This window comes from Mastigoproctus giganteus, chromosome 4 (genome assembly GCF_048544385.1).
Source record: "Mastigoproctus giganteus isolate SK-2022 chromosome 4, ASM4854438v1, whole genome shotgun sequence".
In the NCBI taxonomy this organism is placed as follows: Eukaryota; Metazoa; Arthropoda; class Arachnida; order Uropygi; family Thelyphonidae; genus Mastigoproctus; species Mastigoproctus giganteus.
In genome coordinates this window covers 96290623-96310374 of record NC_143578.1, presented here as the reverse complement: position 1 = coordinate 96310374, position 19752 = coordinate 96290623, and the positions used below count along the sequence as shown (strand labels likewise).

General features: G+C 37.2%; 1 protein-coding gene across 4 annotated transcripts in view; it reads left to right on the top strand.

The window, feature by feature from the left end:
- Positions 1-19752, top strand: part of LOC150086925 (receptor-type tyrosine-protein phosphatase S-like) — a 1004071-nt gene that overhangs the window by 187070 nt on the left and 797249 nt on the right. For all 4 annotated transcript variants that reach the window (XM_090372826.1, XM_090372825.1, XM_090372828.1 and 1 more), the window contains 2 exons: positions 2982-3110; positions 13788-13899. In XM_090372826.1, coding sequence (XP_090228952.1) covers positions 2982-3110; positions 13788-13899 — 241 coding nt within the window. The remainder of the gene's footprint in view (positions 1-2981; positions 3111-13787; positions 13900-19752) is intronic.

The following is a 19752-nucleotide window of genomic DNA, read 5'->3' as shown; positions in this document are numbered from 1 at the left end:
CATTATACATATCATAGTGGAACTCATCATCCCCAATTTCTGGGTGGTACCATGTTTCTGTTAGCCCTATTATGCATTGAAATAGGGCAGTTCTGGGCTTGGTTGAATTCAGATGTTATACACCCTATTTTTATGATGGCTTCACTCTTGGAGTATTGTTTTTCTGCCAGGTTTATGCCTTTGAGATGTTGAAGAACTGTTTGCTTTCCAGTCATTAAAAACCTTTTAGATAGATGCTTTTGAGAAACAGTTAATGTCTTTCATTTCTTGAATTGTGGCTCCTGCTAAATGTGAACCCACAATAAGACCTGAGACACTTTTTTGAAAGTGTGATAGATCACAAGTTCCCCCTACCCCATTCAGATTACTGCAGTCGAACAGCCTATGCAATCTTTATACTTAATGAGGCACCACATCATCAGCCCACATCACAGTTTTATTTGCAACTATTTGCATTTATTCACATTTATTTGCATTTCTTCTGTCTGTGATTGCCTTAATACAAAGGTTCAGAATGTGGTCTCGGAACAGGACCTTGTGGGATCTCCTTCTTAATGTTAGATTAACATGATGATTAACTATTAATCATAACCTTCTGCCTCCTGTCCTGCATCCACCCTGTAATCGAGCTCAGAATCTTACCCATGATTCCAACATATTCCATCTTATACAGTAGCCGTTCCTGAGTGAATGAGTTAAATTCTTAGCTAAAATCCAAATAAACAATGTGAAAATTATTTCTCACATCCAGCTTATGAGTCACTTTGTCAAAATAGCTAACTAGGTTAGCTGAACTCCTCTGACCATGTAGTCATACCAGAGTATAAACAGATAATTTATTTTATTTTAGCAAAGTTAAATGTGATTTTAACAAGAGTTAAACATGAAGGATACATAAACTGTGTAATGTATCCTTCAGAATTCCATTTCTATCTAGATGTCTCTGTATTTCATTCTTTATTATTGCCTCCATGACTTTCCCTGCCAGTGAAGTCCAAATGCATATAAAAAATTATTGAAAGCCTTCCATTCTCACATATTTTTAATTTATTAAAAAAAATTGAAAGCATTTCAGTTTTGCATATTTTAGGTTACTCAACATTATTGAGAGCATTGTAATCTCACATGTTTTTAGTTTCTTAAATTATTGAAACCATTTTATTCTCACATATCTTTTAGAAATATGCCTGATTTAATTGAGATTAAGGCAGGCAGACAGGTATGGAGCATTTCAGACAGGTTTATGTGAACTTCTGCTAACTAATGATATAAGGGCCATTAGGCACATTAGTAGCTATTTTATGCCTATGCACATATTAATCTAATAACTAATATATTAATAGTAGTAATAATATGAAGAACTAATGTATTAAAATAATATGATATAAATCCATTCATCATATATAGACATTCCTCCACCACTCCACAGGGGCTTTGAGTGGATAGATGTCCAGTTAAAATAAATAGCTGTTGTATACCTATTTCTGCTATTCTAATATCAGTTTTCTATCTACTAAATTTTGTGTGGTGATTAATGTAGCCAAAAATTGTCATTTTTGAGAGCTAATTAGCAGCCGATTAGTAATTTAATGGTGACCATTTTAAATAACAATAAGTACAGTAAACTGGAATTGGAATGTAAAGTCCAACAAGTATACAACTGATATATAAAAAAAGACTTACCATATTAGACATTCCTAAAGGAGGTCTTCACTCATTAAATGTGAAGGACACATAAACCCGTGTAACGTATCCTTCAGAATTTAATTTTTATCTAGATATCCCTGTATTGCACTCTTTATCATTGCCTCCATGACTTTCCTTGCCACTGAAGCCCAAATGCACATAAAAAATTATTGAAAGCATTTCGGTTTCACATATTTTTAGTTTATTAAAAAATTATCGAAAGCCTTTCATTCATTCTAACGTATTTTCTTTCTTTTATTTCTTTCATTCTCATATTTTAATATATTAAAAAAAAATTGAAGGCATTTCAGTTTCACATATTTTAGTTTATTAAAAAAGGTACCGAAAGCATTTCAATCTCTCATAATTTTAGTTTATTCGAAATTATTGAAAGCATTATAATCTCACGTGTTTAGTTTCTTAAAAATTATTTATTCAGAAAGAAATGAATGGATTTCATAATGGCCACTGAATGAGTCATTTTCAGAGCAACATCTAGTGTTCAGTATGGTGTGATTAAAACCAAAAATAAAAATAATAAAAAATAAAGAAATGAAAAATAATAAAATTTTACATGCATTGAAAAATTAACATCAACTAGGCTAAATACTAATAACAATAATTAACCTGCTAATTAACCTGTATTACAAACTGGGAAAGGACGGCCATGACCTTTCTGTAGTATAACAGCCAATAAATGCTCATAAGATAATGTATTTACATCCTCCCAACTAATTGTAAGCCAAACCACAACATACTGAGTAAATCACTTAAATATTTTTATTAACCTGTTTTTTATAATTTTATGTAGTAATTTGGATATTATTAATAATTTGATAATGTTCGATAAATTAAAATTTTGGATGTTGTGGAAGCATACAGATTAAAGTGCATTGGGCCACCAGTGAAATGTCGCAGTGCAAGGGACCTAGGTATAGGGTTAAATTTAGCTGCCCAATGAGAATAACAGTTATGAAAATATTGTTACACTAATCCAGAAATAGTGCTGGAAAATTTTGTTGTGGCACCAACAAGTTCTGTCTGAGTATAATAAAACCAAGGGTAGAAATTTAGTGTGAGATCTTGCATTGCATCTAAATTATATGGCTAATTGGTTAGCAGTACTATTACTATTACATACACATACTCACTAACTAAATTTTATAAATTCTTTTCTTTGTAGAATTGTCAATAGTATGATTATCTCAGGATTTTATATATATATATATATTTTTTTTCTCTATTCTCTGATTCGAGACTATATTTTAATATGGATGTATTTATGTTCATAATAGTATGCTCATTTGATAAATTTGGCGTGAACTGTATGCACTCTTGTCTCTGTGAAAATGGAGGACACTGCAACAGAGTAAATGGATCTTGTACTTGCCAAGGAAGATGGAAAGGCAGTAACTGCATTGAAAGTAAGTGTGTACTGAAAATAATTTATGATGTTTAAGATACTGAAAAGTCTTTATATGATTTTTTTGGAAATATAAGGATATTAACTAGTTGAAAATACTTTATACTTCTAAGCTATGTTAAACTAAAATTAACAAAAAGTGTTCTTACTACTTTGCAGATAGAGCATTGTTGTACTCATAATTTTACTTGAAGTTTCTTTAGCTGAATTTTTTTAATTAACACTGACAACTGAATGACTGAGGACATGTAACTGCTGTGAATTTGGCAGAAAACAGTTAACCATCAGGTATGGTGCCTTCATCTGTAACAAATATGGTGATGGTGTAGCTCATGATAGGTGCAAGTTTTATTTTTTGTTTCAGAAAAAGAAAATTTATTTTTTTCAAATTCTGCTTCCAGTATACCCATTTTTTTTTTTTTTTTTTGTGAAAATTAAATTTTTTTTTTTTTCATACATTCTATTTATTATTAGTATTAGTAGTGGAAAATGATGCAAGGAAGCAAATTTATACAGAATTAGCCCAAAAAAAAAAAAAAAAATCCGTTATTCACATCATCTGTTCATCCCTTCTAATAATTCATTTAATCCTTACTTAAATGTATGCAGACTACCTATTTCTACAACAGCAGATGGAAATTTGTTTCCAACAGTCAGTTACTGTCTGGTTGAAAGCAAATTTTTGCACATCTATCCTGCAACCATCCTTTTTCAGTTTAATTTATGTCTTTTTATGTTTGTCATCCTGGAAAGAGTAAGGATGCCATATACATTTAATTTACTCAATAATCAATTTAATTTACTATAGCCTTAAACACTCTCCTCACGGGTGCCTGGTTTTCAGATGCTGCATTTTGTAGAACTGAAGTTAGTATTAGCATTAGTTGAGGCATATGATGCAAGAAAGCAAGCATATAGAGAATCAGCCAAAAAAAAAAAAAAAAAAAAACAACCTTTGCATTTCACCCATCAAGTCACTCCAAATGTTTCTCTAGTGTAGCCTTAATTTATTTAAGTTATTTAAGTTATCTAAATATTTATTTAAGTTATCAACTTCCACAACAACAGATGGAAGTCTGTTCGAGCAATCAACTACCCGCTGACTAAAGGCAAACTTCCGCATATCTATTAGATAACTGTCTTTCTTCCATTTGAATCTATGCCCTCTCAGGTTCTTAATCTGAGCAAGCAGAAGTATCCCATCAGCATTGAGACTGCTCAAACCACTCATTGACCTTGTACACCTCAATCAAAACTCCTCGCAGGTGCCTAATCTCTAGATACTGCAACTTACAGAATTTAAGCCTCTCCTGGTAAGAGAACCTTTTCGTTCCTCTCACCAATCTTGTTGCCCTTCTCTGTACGTGTTCTAGTAACTCTACATCCTTCCTAAAATGAGGCCTCCAGACCTGTATGTAGTACTCAAGGTGTGGCCTGACCATTGCTTTATACAACGGCTGCTGCTGTAGCCTAGTGGTCAGGCGTGTGTGGGTGCATAAGTACACGTGCCTTGAGTGACCGGGGTTAAAGCCCGTGACTGCTGAATACGGTGCTGTTTCTTGCATTCAATCTATCATGTGAACTCCTCTGACCGTTTGGTTGTGCTGGAGTATAAACAGAAAATTTATTTATTTATTTATAATCACCTCCTTGTTTCTGCTAGCAAAATTCCTATATGTCAGTAGCAGGAGTGCAGTAGCAAACGCTCTCTGAGTAGACCGGGGTTTAAGCCCCTGACTGCTAAATATGGTCAGTTTGCCAACCTGCACTGGACCGGCGTGTCTATATCCCAGGGGCTCACATCTGGTGAGTATGGGCTTGGCACACCCAGGGTCCTGAGCTGGATATCATAATTCTTCTTTTTCTTGATGATTCCCTTCTACTTATCTCTCTCTCTCTCGGGGTAATTCAGAAAATTTTTTTTTTTTTGGCTGGTGCAGCATAAACCTCAGGCTTCCTTGTACCATATGGCTAATAATGATAATAATAATCATCATTGACAAAACTCCATGACCTGTCTGCACTGCTCAGAGAACTTCACATCTGACTGCAAAATTACCTTGAGTATAGTACCACACAGTTGGTACATTTCTCTCAAGTTACTGCTACCCATATGCAGTACTTTGCATTTGTCAATATTAAACTTCAATTGCCACTTCTCAGGCCATCTACCTAACTTTTCTAGATCCTGTTGCAGTAGCACACTGTCCCTACTATCACATCTAGCACCGAACCTTGGGGGACTCCACTAATAACATTAGTCCATGTAGAGCAGTGTCCATTTATTACTCCTCTCTGCCATCTCCCACTCAACCATCCCTTTATCCATCGCAGCAACTTGCCCTTAATGCCATACCACTCCAATTTGTACAGCAGTCTTCCATGTACAAAAAACAGTGTCAAAAGCTTTCTTGAAATCCAAGTACAGACGATTCTGGTTATTTGGGACATGTTGGGACTAGTGCATTTTGGCCTGATTAAACGGCTGCCCCAATTATCCAAAGTTTCATGTAAATAGTTAAAAATACAATGGACCCTCCCTTTATAATTGGTTCACTGTATAATCAAATCACGTTACAATGGAGTCACCATGGTAAAGTACTGTTCACTATACGATGTGTAGTAAGCGCCTGTCATTGTGATCACGTTTGTGAATTGAATTTTAATTCTATTAAACAGCGATTCTAATTAGCTAAAATAGGAGGAATATTATCCACAGGCTATAAAAGTAAAGATATATTAAGCACAAATTTACCCATTATTACCTTACCAATTAAAAAATTAAATGATACGTGAAAATAGTAATAGTAATCGTGGCATGTGATGCAAGAAAGCAAGCATATGAGCTTATGTTGCATCCGCCAAAAAAAAAAAAAATTTCACACAACCATTCCCTCTAAATGTTTATCCAGTTCCTCCTTAAATTTATTTAACCTATTAACTTCTACAACGACAGATGGAAGTTTGTTCAGCAATTAACCACCTGCTAGCTAAAGGCAAATTTCCTCACATCTATTCTCCAGCTGTCTTTTGTCAATTTGAATTTATGCCCCCTTAGGTTCGTAATCTGAACTAGTGGAAGAATCCCATCAGAATTCAGCATGCTCAAACCATTCAAGGCTTTATACACTTCAATCAGATTATCTCACAGGTGCTTAGTCTCCAGCTGCTGCAGTTCGCAGAACTTAAGCCTCTTTTGGTAAGAGGATCCATTCATTCCCCTCACCAATCTTGTTGCCCTTCTCTATACATGCTAAAGCAAATCTACATCCTTCCTAAAATGAGGTCTCCAGATCTGTACGTAGTACTCAAGGCATGGCTTGACCATTGCCTTATACAGAGGGACAATCACCTCCTTTTCCCTGCTAGCAAAATTCCTCTATATCATTGACAAAACTCCATGCATCTGTCTGCATTGTTCAGAAAATTTCATATCTAACTGCACAATTACTCCCAGGTCTTTTTTTTCATTTTCTACCACCCTAAGTGTAGTACCACACAGTTGGTACGTTCTTCTGGGATTACGTCTGCCCATATGCAGTACTTTGCATTTGTCAATGTTAAACTTCAGTTTCCACTTCTCAGCCCATCTTCCCAAATTTTCTAGCAGCACACTGCCATTACTGTCATAAACAACCATTCCAACCTTTTTATCATCTGTAAACTTCGACACTAAGCCTGATATGCCGTCATCAATATCATTGATAAATATACAAAACAACATTGGACTCAACACCGAACCCTGTGGGACTCCACTAATAATATTAGTCCACGAAGAGCAGTGACCATTGATTTCCACCCTCTGTCTACTCCCACTCACCATCCCTTAATCCATTGTAGCAACTTACCCTTAATACCATTCTGCTTCAATTTGTACAGTAGTCTCCCATGTGCAACAGTGTCAAAAACGTGACTGAAATCTAAGTATACGATATAAAAATTATTTTTTGCCTTTGTAACCACATCATAATATCCAATCAAATTTATCAGACAAGACTTTCCCTTAACGAACCCATGCTGTGTCTGAATTATTGCTGCAGTCTTGTCTAGATGATCGTGCAATGCATCTTTAACCAGTAACTCCATAATTTTAACGGGTAGAGAAGTTAAACTAACTGGTCTGTAATTACTCGTGTCACCCTTCGATCCCCATTTGTGAATTGGGGATACATTTGCACATCTCCAGTCTGTGGGGACCTGCCCTGAGTCCAAGGATGCTCTCATAATTATGGCTAAGGGTTTACTTAGTTCCTTTGCCACCTCCTTTAATATAACTGGATAGATCCCATCCACCCCAGGTGCCTTTCTTATGTTTAACTTCAGCAATTTCTTCTACACTTTGCTCTCAGTTATTACAAATTAATTAAGCACCCTGCTACAATTTGATAACCTTTGGGCATTTTCAATCCTTAATAATTACTCATATGTGAATGTAGATGCAAAATACTCATTCAGTTTTTTGCTATCTGAGCAGAATCATCAACAGTCGAACCATCAATATCAAGTGGACCAATCTGATTTATCCCCTTCTTTTTAGAGTTTATATAAGTAAGGAAATCCTTGCTGTTTTTCTTAGCATCCTTTGCCAAAGATTTCTTGTAATCTGCCTTTGCCTGCCTAACCTCCATTGTGATTTGATTACAGACTAGCTTATATTTGCCATAGGCTTCTGTGTCGCCTGATAATTTATATAACATCCCATGCATTTTTCTTCTCTGCCACGAGTCTCATTAGTTGATTTGACAACCATTTAGGCCTAAACCTTGTACAATATTTCTTAATAGCATCCACGATTAATTCTTTGAATGCTTCCCACTTAGAATTTGCTGTTTGTAACATCATCAGTTGATCCCCCTGTACAGAATTTAAAAACTGTCTGAAACCACTGTAGTCACTTTTACGGAAGCAAAAACCCTTTCCTTTACCCCTGATTGGTAATTATATCTTTAAGTAAATCCCACATCAGTACGCTGTGATCACTGCCACCTAGTAGTTCCTTTATCTGCAAATTATTACTGCTGATAACCAGATCAAGAGTATTACCCTCTCTGGTTGCCTCTTAAACAAGTTGCTGTAGAAAACAATCATCCAATAAATCCACTAAAGTCTTGCTAGCGTGTGAGTGACCAATTCACAAGTTCCAGTCAGTTTTCTGGCTCACTCTATTTCTCTGCACAATTGTTCATTGTATTGATCAGAGTCCTTAGGCCTATAACACACTCCTACTGTCATTTTTCCTTTCTTAGCGTTTATGTCACACAAAACTTACTCAACTCTTGCACTGTCCACCCATGTCAACTGGATGTACTTCCTTAGATTTTATGTGTTTCTTAATTAACAGTGTGACCCCTCCTCCCGTCCTAACCTGTCTATCCTTTCTGTACACATTGTACTCCCCAAATTCCAATTCTGCACTGCTTATATCTGTGTGACACCATGTCTCTTATATCTGAACAATATCTGCCTTTGATTCCTTGATCAGTACTTCAAATTCATCAGATTTAATTACTATACTTCTAGCATTGGTGTAAATGCAAGTATACATGCACCTGTTCTTACTCTTAGTTACCATAACACAGCCAATGTATTTACTTGTTCCCTGATGACTCCTAGGAGCTCTTGAAATCCACAATAACTTGCTCTCTAGGCTGGTGCTCATTACTATATAAGCTGTGAAAGAATCACTTTTGCCTCTTCCTGCGACTACTGTTAATCTTTTAGTCTGTGAATCCCCCTCCCAAGCTTATCAGTTTTCTGACCCACCTAACACTACTTCAATAGCATCAGCTAATATTCTTGCAACCTTTTTATTTAAGTGTATCCCATCCCTGTAGAAGCAGTTTCTCCTGTTAGCAAGCACAGACAATGCTGAAAATAATGTTAAGAGTAATCTTTTGTACCACAGACTAATTTTGTTGCTCTTTTCTGCATTTGTTCCAACAAATCTACATATTTCCTAAAATGAGGCTCCAGACTTGTATGCAGTACTCAAGATGTGTGACACCATTGCCTTACACAATGGGATAATCAACCTGTTGTCTTTATTGGCAACATTTCTGTACCACTGAAAAAACTCATGAGTTGTCCTAGCAGCCGTTCTACACTGAACTTTATGTTGCACTGTACATTTACCGTTAGGTTCTTTTTGTTCTCTTTTTTCTTGATTTTGGTGCCATACAATTTGTATGTAATTTTGGGAATACTGCTACCCACAGTGGCGGACTGGTCAGGGTGTCAGCTTGCCCGATGGCAAGTTGGCCCCCTTAAACATTAGACAATATGTTATAAATGTTAATGACCTTTGAGTAGCTTGAAAATAGAATAGAAGTTCCAGTATTATTACTGTATGCAACTAAAATTTACGCTGTATTACTATTTTAATAAAAAAATTTTAATAAAATCGTTTTTCGAGGATACTTTATATTTAAGAATATAATAAATAACTCTGAAAAAATAATTCTGATTCGGGTTATGTGAGGCCGATGCATACGTTATATAGGCTCGAATCTTTACTATTGCGACTGCGCAATGAAGCTTAGCTGGGAATCCCAGCTTGGGATCGTGACATGCAACCGGAGTCAACTTTGTATCGAGGTATTGCATGCATGGCAAAGTCAGCAAATATTTTTCATTGCATCGGCGTCAGTTTGAGTGCACTTCATCAGCTCTTCACCTCGTGCTTGCTGTGTCTTATGTCTTATAAAAGGTATGTATTTAATCAATATTTTTTATATACACTGTGGCCCTATCCCCTTTAATTTAAATATAATGTATTTTCTTTCATTGTATAAAATTAGTATAAAAATACTAGGTAGTAAATATATTTAAGCTGCAGTCTCAAATAATAATATATATGCATAATATCAAGTTCAATAAATAATGATATCTTTTATTTACTTTACAGTTAAAATTATTGTTAATAATAGATGCATCTATAAAACATATTTCGAATGATGTGTTCTTGTGGTGAGGTCCATTTTGTATTTCTAGCAGAAATATGTAATGGACTTCGTTACTGTATTGTAGAAATTTTCTACAATACGCTACAACAATTTACAAACAAAATGCAGAATACAGCAACACAATAATAAAAACAACTTATTATTATCAAATGAAAACATACAAATAGCCAATTTATGGCAATGTTGGCAATTGCAGAGAAGAGCCTTGAAGATGAAGCATTGGAAGGAGATGAAGCATTGGAAGGTATTATTAAGCCGTCTCCACAAATCAACAAAGATCAAGTAATATTGGAATTGTTTTCTTTTGCTTCGAACTTTGATGTATTAAAGCTATTGCTTAATGATGGTGGGAATATGGATTCCAGTTGCAACAAGTGTAAAATTTGTAGCACTTGCCCATCGTGTGTACTAAAAATTCTGGCATCCAACAGACTTTACAACAAGGCATGTGATAACCTTTATGAACTTTATAAAGTAATCTGCACACTATCAGTTACTCGAGTCCAATGTGAGAGGACATTTTCAAAGCTAAAGATCATAAAGACAAGGCTAAGAAATTCAATGTCTGAGGGAGAACTTGGAATCATACATGTTGCTATCCATTGAAAAGGAATTGTTAGATGAATTGAATGCAGAAGCAATTATTGATCACTAGATGATTTGCACAATCATCTAGTGAATTCAAACGATTGCTCTTAATATAGTGCATGAAATATGCTTTTGAACTACCTGTTAATATGTAAAATGTTCAGCACAAGCAAACTATTTAAAAATATCCACCATTTATTTAAAATTAAAAAAATAATAATAATTTAAAAATTCAATTATAACAATCTGTATTTACATTTAGTATCTACTGTATATTACCAGTAATATGTACAATATATGTACACTAATTACTAAAAAATATACATTTATTTCGCAAAAATTTTAATTGTACCTTTTTTTCAGTTATGTATTTTTTGAAAATTTTATTTATTTCTTATAAAAATTAAATGATAGCCTTATAGTTGTGGGTGGGCCCCCCTTGTCTCCTGGCAACCAATATTTTTAGACCCAGTTTGCCACTGGCTACCCATGTTCAGCATCTTGCATTATTATTATTATTATTATTATATATTATTTCTCCCTGATTGGGGGTTCCACCTCATGATGGGTATTGCTACCAAGTACACAGGGTGGTTGTTGTTTGGTCTGGTGTTACCGTTGGTCGAGAAACTCTCTGACTATCCTAGAGGTGTTCAGGATTGCGACTTTCTGGAGTTCCTTGTAGGTGTTCACTGGGAGACCTATTGCTGCTAGACTATTATGTAGAGTCTTTGGCACCATACCTGTGGTTGACACAATGATCAGGATAGTCGTTACTTGTTGCATATGCCACATCTCTTTGATCTCCTGTCTTAGGTTCGTGTACTTCCTGATTTTTTCCCATGGGTTTTCTGCAGGTTGCCAGTGTTGGTACCACTATGTCAATCAGATAGGTAGCCTTTTCCTTCTTGTCCACAAGGGTTATGTCCGGTCTGTTGTGCGGGATTGTCCTATCTGTTATTATGGCGCTGTCCCAGTACAGCTTGTGAGTTGGGGTCTCTAGTACTGCCTGGGGTTCGTACTTGTAGTATGGTACAGTTTCTTCAAACTGTACTGTACTATATTCCCTGTACCGAACTGGTATTTCCTTGCTAGCTTCTGATGTATTATCCTGGCTACCTGGTCATGTCTATGAGTGTACTCAGTCTGAGTTATCACCTTGCATCCTGCGGAGATGTGTTGGATTGTTTCTGAGGCCAGGTAGCATCGTCGACATGTGTCATCAAATACTCTGGGCTCTTTGGTGATGTATTTTCTATAGTTCATGGTGTTGATTGCCTTGTCTTGGATGGCGAGCATGAATCCTTCAGTCTCGGGGAAGAGCATCCCGCTCATGAGCCATGCATGGGAAGCAATTTTATCTATGTGATCTTGATGGAGATCATTGTAGTGTCTACCTTGGAGTGTCTTCTCTGCCCATCTTTCTAGCTTTATTTGTGCCTCCTGGTAGTGGCGAGTCTACTCCCTTAAGTTGAGTGGGGTATACCACTTGTCTATCTTCCTTATGGCTTGCTGGAGTGCTGCTGTGTGTGTGTTTCTGGAAATAACCCTTCAGGTTAACTATCACTGTCTTCTGTTGCTCAGTGAGGTCTATCAGACCCCTTCCTCCTCCTTCTTTCCGGGCAATTGTCAGTCTCTCCACTGCAGATTTTGGGTGGTGTTGGCGGCTCTTGGTCATTATTGTCCTTGTCTTTCTCATGATATTCTCCAGCTCGGTGTTAGTCCAATATATGACCCCGAAGGAGTATGTTAGCATTGGGACTGCATAGGTGTTTATGGCTTTAACTGTGTTCCTTCCGTTCAATTTTGCTTTCAGCAGGTTTCTGAGTCTATAATGATATTTTTTGGTCAGGCACTTCTTGATTTCCTTGTGTTGTAACTGCTCAGCCTGCATCATCCCTAGGTATTTGTAGGTCTCTCCTTCTATCATAGCTTCGATCTCTTTACCAGTCAGCAGCTGGTAGTTTTGGCCAACTAATTTTCCCTGGTGCAGTGTGTCGGTCTTGCATTTTTCTAGACCAAATTCCATCCTGATGTCCTTGCTGTATTCTTCAGTGATCCGGAGTAGTTGCTGAAATTGGTTCTCAGTTGCCGTGTAGAGCTTGATGTCATCCATGTACATCAGGTGGGTGAGGGTGTACAGGTTCTTTCTTCCTTCTTTGAGGTTAAATCCATACTTGCTACCATTGATCATGGTGGATAGTGGGTTAAGTGCTAGACAGAACCACAATGGGCTCAGGGCATCTCCCTGAAAGATTTCTCTCCTGATGTGGATTAGCCTGGTTGCGATGTTTTTGACCTTAATGGTGGTAATTCATTTTGCCATTATTTCTCATAGGATGTTTGTCACTATTGGATTGACTTTGTAGATGTTCAGCACCTGTATTAGCCAGCTATGAGGCATGAAGTTGAAGGACTTGCGGTAATCGATGTAGGCTGTGTACATGTTGCGCTGCTTCTTGTAGGCTTGCTCCATAACCGTGACATCTGTGGTTAATTGCTCCTTGCATCCTTTCTGCTGTTCGGCCATTATGTTCTGGCTCTCCAAGTGGCCTGATATCTTCCTGGTTATGAAGCTGGTCAGAATCTGTCTCTCTCTCTCTCTCTCACACACACACACTTAAATTAAGGAAGGATAGTTGTGCAAAATTTGCCTTTAGCCAGGGTAGTTAATTGTAACAAACTTCCATCTGGTGTTCTTACAAATGGGTACTTTGAATAAATTCAAGAAAGAACTATGCCCTACTCCCATGTCCATCCCCTTATCAGAGGGGATGGATATGAGAAGGGGGTTTTAGTTCTTTTTTTTTGTGGCTGATGCTGTGTTGTTGTTGTTGTTGTTGTTTTTATTTGGTTTTTAGGAGCATTAGCAACTAAGGCCATATTGCTCCGGGAATATGCGGTGGTCATTCCCTTGACCTTTCCGCATCCTCCGTATTTGGTGGTGACGGGCTCGAACCCCGGTCTAATCAATAAGCGTGTGCTACGCACTGCCGCTCCTTCCCACTTGGCTACGGAGGTGCCTGCTGATGCTGTGTAAGCTTGCTTTCTTGCATCATTTGGCGCTAATAATACCAAGATCTGATTGCGGAACATATGTTATATTCTGGTGTATATTTTCATTACAGATATTCCACAGATAGTTGCTGCACCTGATGAAGAAGTTAATATAGGACAACATATTTGGATTTCATGTACTGTAGATGCTATTCCAGCTCCAGATTTACAAATGAGTTCAAGGTAATTTCATTTAATTCATTAAAATAGAAACAGTGGTTGTATGAAATTCATGTTTCAAAATGTCTTCCATACAGCACTGTATTTTTAAGAAAAATTCATCAGTTCTGGCAGAAGGCCCATACTGATTTTTTTTTTTTTTTCATTGTATTTGCATATAAACTGAATGTTATTATTTGAAATTTAATTAGTTTCAACATCTTTTACTAATTACAGAACTCCACTAATGTTTTCTTCTCCCTGATTAGACACTGATGAGGCTTTTCTACACTTGCCAAAAAAAAAAATAATAAATTAAAACCGCTATCCTATGTTTACCTCTTCCTATAGATTAAGAGTAAACAGCGACATGAATTTCTCTGAAATGTTGGCCTCAACTAGCCATGAAGGAAGCTTGTTTCAGTTATTAACAACTCTGTCATTGAAGGAAAATTTCCTATAATTATAGGAAATTTTTGGACAAGCCTATAATTCTTTAGGACAAGCCTAAAGAATTATAGGCTTGTCCAGCCTATAATTCTTTCCTTTTGATATGAATTTATGTCTCCTGCTTCTAGCAACATTTAATACTGTAAAATTTTCCCTTCATTTATTTTACTATCCCCCATTCAGGAGCTTAGAAATCTCAATTAGAGCCACTAAAGTACCCCAAGCTCTGTACCCTGCATATTTGAAGCTTTACCTCATATGAACACATTTTAGTGAATCTCATCTGGTGCCGTGCCTGTCTTTGAATATTTTCAACAACCACATGTTTTTTAAGTGTGGCTTCCATAATTGATTGCAGTATTCCAAGTATGATTTCACAATTTCTTTATACAGTGGAAATATATAATCTCCCTATCTATCGGCAATTTTTTGATAAATCATCGACAGGACACTAATGGTTCTCCTTGCTGCCTATCTGCACTGCACAGGGAAATTCATTATATGCTTGGTTCATAACAGCCCAAACCCCTTTGTTCCTTGGCCAGTTTATGTAGAGGAAGAAAGGCCAAGTAGAATGTTAGACTATCATTGTTCCCTTTCCTGAAATTGAAACCTCTGTCCTTCCTTCAGCACCTCAAACCTCACTTGTCATCAACAACCTTAGCATTCAGCGAGCATACCTTACTAAGTGTTCTGTACTTTCAACACTGCGATTCTAGTCTAGCTTATTCTTGATTCTTGTTCTTTCCCTAATATGTCCTTATAAATATAATAAATTTTCTGAATATACTCCGGGATGACCAAACGGTCAGAGGAGTTCACAAGATAGACAGAATACAAGAAACAGCACTGTATTCAGCAGTCACGGGCTTGAACCCCGGTCACTCAAGGCACATGTACTTATGCACCCGCGCACCTGACCGGCAGGTAGGCCACCTACGGCAGCCTATAAATAGCAGGTATCTAACTGATTTAAAAATTTTGATGCTTATGGTAACTTTCTGGTTCCAGTGAATGTCTCATGCATGATTTGAGTTTGGAGATGCTTGACATTGGAGGGGTGGGGGAATGCTGTAGTTGGTAAAGGGATTGGTAAAAGACAAAGAGTGGTTATAAATAGGCAGTGCTCTGAATAGGCAAATATTACAGGTGGGGGTTCTTTGCAGTTCTGTGGTAATTTTTGTGTTAATCTTTGCAGTTTTGTGTTAATTTTTGGACCCTTGTTTTTAATTTTTTGTTGTTTAAAACACTGATTATAATAAGTTTCACCACCAACCTACCACCGGCTGGCTAAAGGCAAACTTCCGCACATCTGTCCTACATCTGTCTTTCCTCAATTTGAATTTATGCCCTTTCAAATGATTATTCTGAGCAAGAGGAAGAATTCTATCAGCATTGAGCATGCTCAGACCATTCAAGGCTTTATACACCTCCATCAGATTACCTCACAGGTGCATAGTTTCCAGACACTGTAATTTGCAAAATTTAACCCTTTGTTCCATTCACTAATCTTGTTGCCTTTCTCTGTAATCGTTCCAACAGCTCTACATCCTTCTTGAAATGAGGCCTCCAGACCTGTATACAGTACTCAAGGTGTGGCCTGACCATTGCCTTATATAAGGGGATAATCACCTCCTTATCCCTGCTAGAAACATTCCTGTATATCATTGACAAGACACTGAGCTACTCTTGCAGACTGTCTGCACTGCTCAGAAAACTTTATATCTGCCTGCACAATTACCCCCAGGTCCTTTTCGTTCTCTACCACTGTCAGTGTAGTACCACAGAGTTGATACGTCACTCTGGGGTTGCTGCTTCCCATATATAGTACTTTACATTTGTCAATGTTAAACTTCATTTGCCATCTCTCAGCCCATCTGCTCAACTTTCCTAGATCCTGATGACCGGTATTTGGCGCATTATAGCCTCAGTCGCTGATGCGCCAATAAACTCCAAACCAAACCAAACCAAACCAATCCTAGATCCTGTTGCAGCAGCGTACTGTCATTAGTGTCCTTAACAACCCTGCCAACCTTCGTATCATCTGCAAACTTGGACATTAAGCTTGATATACCATCATCAATATCATTTATAAATACAGAAAACAACAGTGGACCCAATACTGAACCCTGAGGGACTCCACTAATAACATTAATCCACGATGAGCAGTGTCCATTGATTACCACTCTCTGTCTTCTCCCACTCAACCATTCCCTTATCCATAGCAGCAATTTCCTCCAATGCCACACTGCTCCAATTTGTGCAGCAGTCTTCCATGTGCAACAGTATCAAAAGCCTTTCTAAGATCCAAATATATGATATCAAAGTTATTCCCTGCATCCAGTTCCTTTGTGACCACATCATAGTATCCAATCAGATTGGTCAGGCAAGACTTTCCCTTAACAAAACCATGCTGTGTCCGAGCTATAACGGAAGTCTTGTCTAGATGATCCTGCAATGCTTCTTTAACCAGTGCCTCCATTAATTTTCCTGGAACAGAAGTTAAACTAACAGGACTATAATTACTTGTGTTGCACTTTGATCCTCCTTTGTGAATTGGGGTCACATTTGCACATCTCCAGTCCATGGGTACTTCCCCTGAGTCCAAACCTTTGTTAGGGGAAATTATGGCTGAGGGTTTGCTTACTTCCTTTGCTGCTTCCTTTAATATAACTGGATAGATTCCGTCCACCCCAGGTGCCTTTTTTATGTTTATCTTCAACAATTTCTCCTCCACTTCCTCTCAGTTATTACAAAATCATCCAGCTCACTGCCAGAGTTTAACTCACCTTTGGCATTCCCCTCCCTGAATAACTCCTCATGGGCGAATGTAGATGCAAGGTCATCAGGTCATAAAATGCAGATGTAGTGATATTAGAGACAGGATGTCACTCAGACATAAGTTTTGCATAGTTTTTTTGTGTACAGAAAAGATAGAACAGGAGGAGGAGGAGGGGGTTATGCCCTTAGTTAAGAAGCATAGTAAATTTAAGGCATTGTATCCAGTCAACATAGGTGGTCAGTGCAGTGTTGAGTCAGTTTAGTGTGACATAAGCACTGGTAAAACTAAAATGAGAGTAGGACTGTGTTATAGGCCTAATGACTGTGATGAATATAATGAAAAACTGTTCAGTCATACAGAGTGGATCAGTTAAATCAGAATGTTTATAGTGGGGGATACGAACTTTCCAGATATTGACTGGAACTTCTGGGTGGTACTCAGATATAAGCATGATTTTTGTGGATTTATTTGATGACTGTTTTCTACAGCACTATGTTAGAGAGTCATTAAGAGGGAGCATTACTCTTGATCTGATTATCAGAAGTGGTTCTTCATGCATTAAGAATTTGTAGGTAAAAGACCCACTGGGTGGCAACGATCAATGTGTACTGATGTGCGATTTACTTAAGGCATAAACTACTGTCAAAGGTTTTTGCTTTCATAAGGTGAGACAGTGGTTTGAGACAGTTTTTAAATTCTATGCAGTGGAGCAATTTGATGATGTTGCCAACAGCAAATTCTAAATGGGAAACAATCAGAGAAATAGCTGTAGTAGTTACTAGGGTTTTATGCCAACTAAGAGAGAGAGAGAGAGAGAGAGAGAGAGAGAGAGAGAGAGAGAGAGAGAGAGAGAGAGAGTTAAAAATTTAGACATAAATGAATGTGAGATGAAGGATGAGACTTGTGGCCAAGATGCAAATAGAGTTTTATGTGATCCAGAAGCCTATATTAAATATATAACTAGTCTGCAATCAAGTCACAAAGGAGGTTAGGTTAGATTATCAGAAGTGTCTGGCAAAGAAAATCAGCAAAGACTTCTTTGCTTATATTAATAGTGGAAGCAGTAGCTTAGCTAAGTTTTTTGGGCCCTTAGGCAAGAAATAATTTTTATTAAAATAAATTTTAATTAGGTATAATATAAAAAAATGTTGACTCATTTTAATAACATAAATATGTAATTTATTTATGATTTCTTTATAATTTTACGAACATCAAAACCATGAAAATTAATATTACAATATGATACTACTTATTACATACACAGACTAAAAGTTTAACAGTGGCCGCAGTCAGAGGCAAAAGAGATCCTTGCACTGCTTCTATTAGTTGAGCAGCAGCTTGGAAAGCAAGGTAATGGTGATTTTCAGGACTGCTGAGAGTCACAGTGGAACAAGTAAATACATGGGTGGTGTTAGGGTAACTAAGAGTAGGAACAGGTGCATGAATACTTGCATGTACACCAATGCTAGGAATATAGTTAATAAATTTGATGAGCTTGAAGTTCTAGTCAAAACATCAAAGACAGATATTGTTGGGATATCAGAGACATGGTGTCACACAGATAACCCTGGGGACTCACATCTGGTGAGTATGGGCTTAGCACACCCAGGGTCCCGAGCTTGATATAATCATTCTTCTCTTTCTTGGCGATTCCCTTCTACTTTTGACTCTCTCTCTCTCTCTCTCTCTCTCTCTCTCTCTCTCTCTCTCTCTCTCAGGGTAACTTGGAAACTTTTTTTTTTTTTCCTGGTGCAGCATTAGCCTCTGGCTTCCTTGCACCATATGACTATTAATAATAATAATAATAACAATATAAGCAGTGCAGAATTGGAATTTGGGGAGTAAAATGTGTACAGAAGGGATAGACAGGACAGGAAGGGAGGAGAGGTTATGCTGTTAGTTAAGAAACACATAAAATCTAAGGAAGTGCATCCAATTGATGTTGGTGGACAATGCAATGTTGAGTCTGTTTGGTCTGACATAAGCACTGGGAAAGGAAAAATCAGACTAGGTGTATGTTATGGGCCTAATGAATCTGATGAGTATAATGAGCAATTGTGCAGAGAAATAGAGTGGGCCAGTAAATCAGAATGTCTTACAATGAGGGATTTTAACTTTCCAGATATTGACTGGAACTTGTGGGTTGGTCACTTGCACACTAGCAGGACTTTTTTGGATTTATTGAATGTTTTCTGTTTTCTACAGCAACATGTTCGAAAGGCAATCCGAGGGAGTAATACTCTTGATCTGATTATCAGCAGGGATTATTCATGCATTAAGAATTTGCAGGTAAAGGAACAACTGAGTGACAGTGATCACAATGTACTGATGTGGTAATTACTTAAAGATGTAACTACCATCAAGACTAAAGGGAAGAGCTTTTGTTTCGTAAAGGTGACTACAAGGATCTCAGACAGTTTTTAAATTCTGTACAGTGGGATCAACTGATGATGTTACCAATGTTGAATTCTAAATGGGAAGCTTTCACAGACTTAATTTTGGAGGCTACTAGGCTTTTCATTTCCAGCTAAGAATTACTGTTCAAGGTTTAGGCCTCAATGGATGTCAGATGAATTAATGAGGCTCGTGACAGAGAATAAAAATGTATGGGATGAATATAAAGTATCAGGTGACACAGAAGCTTA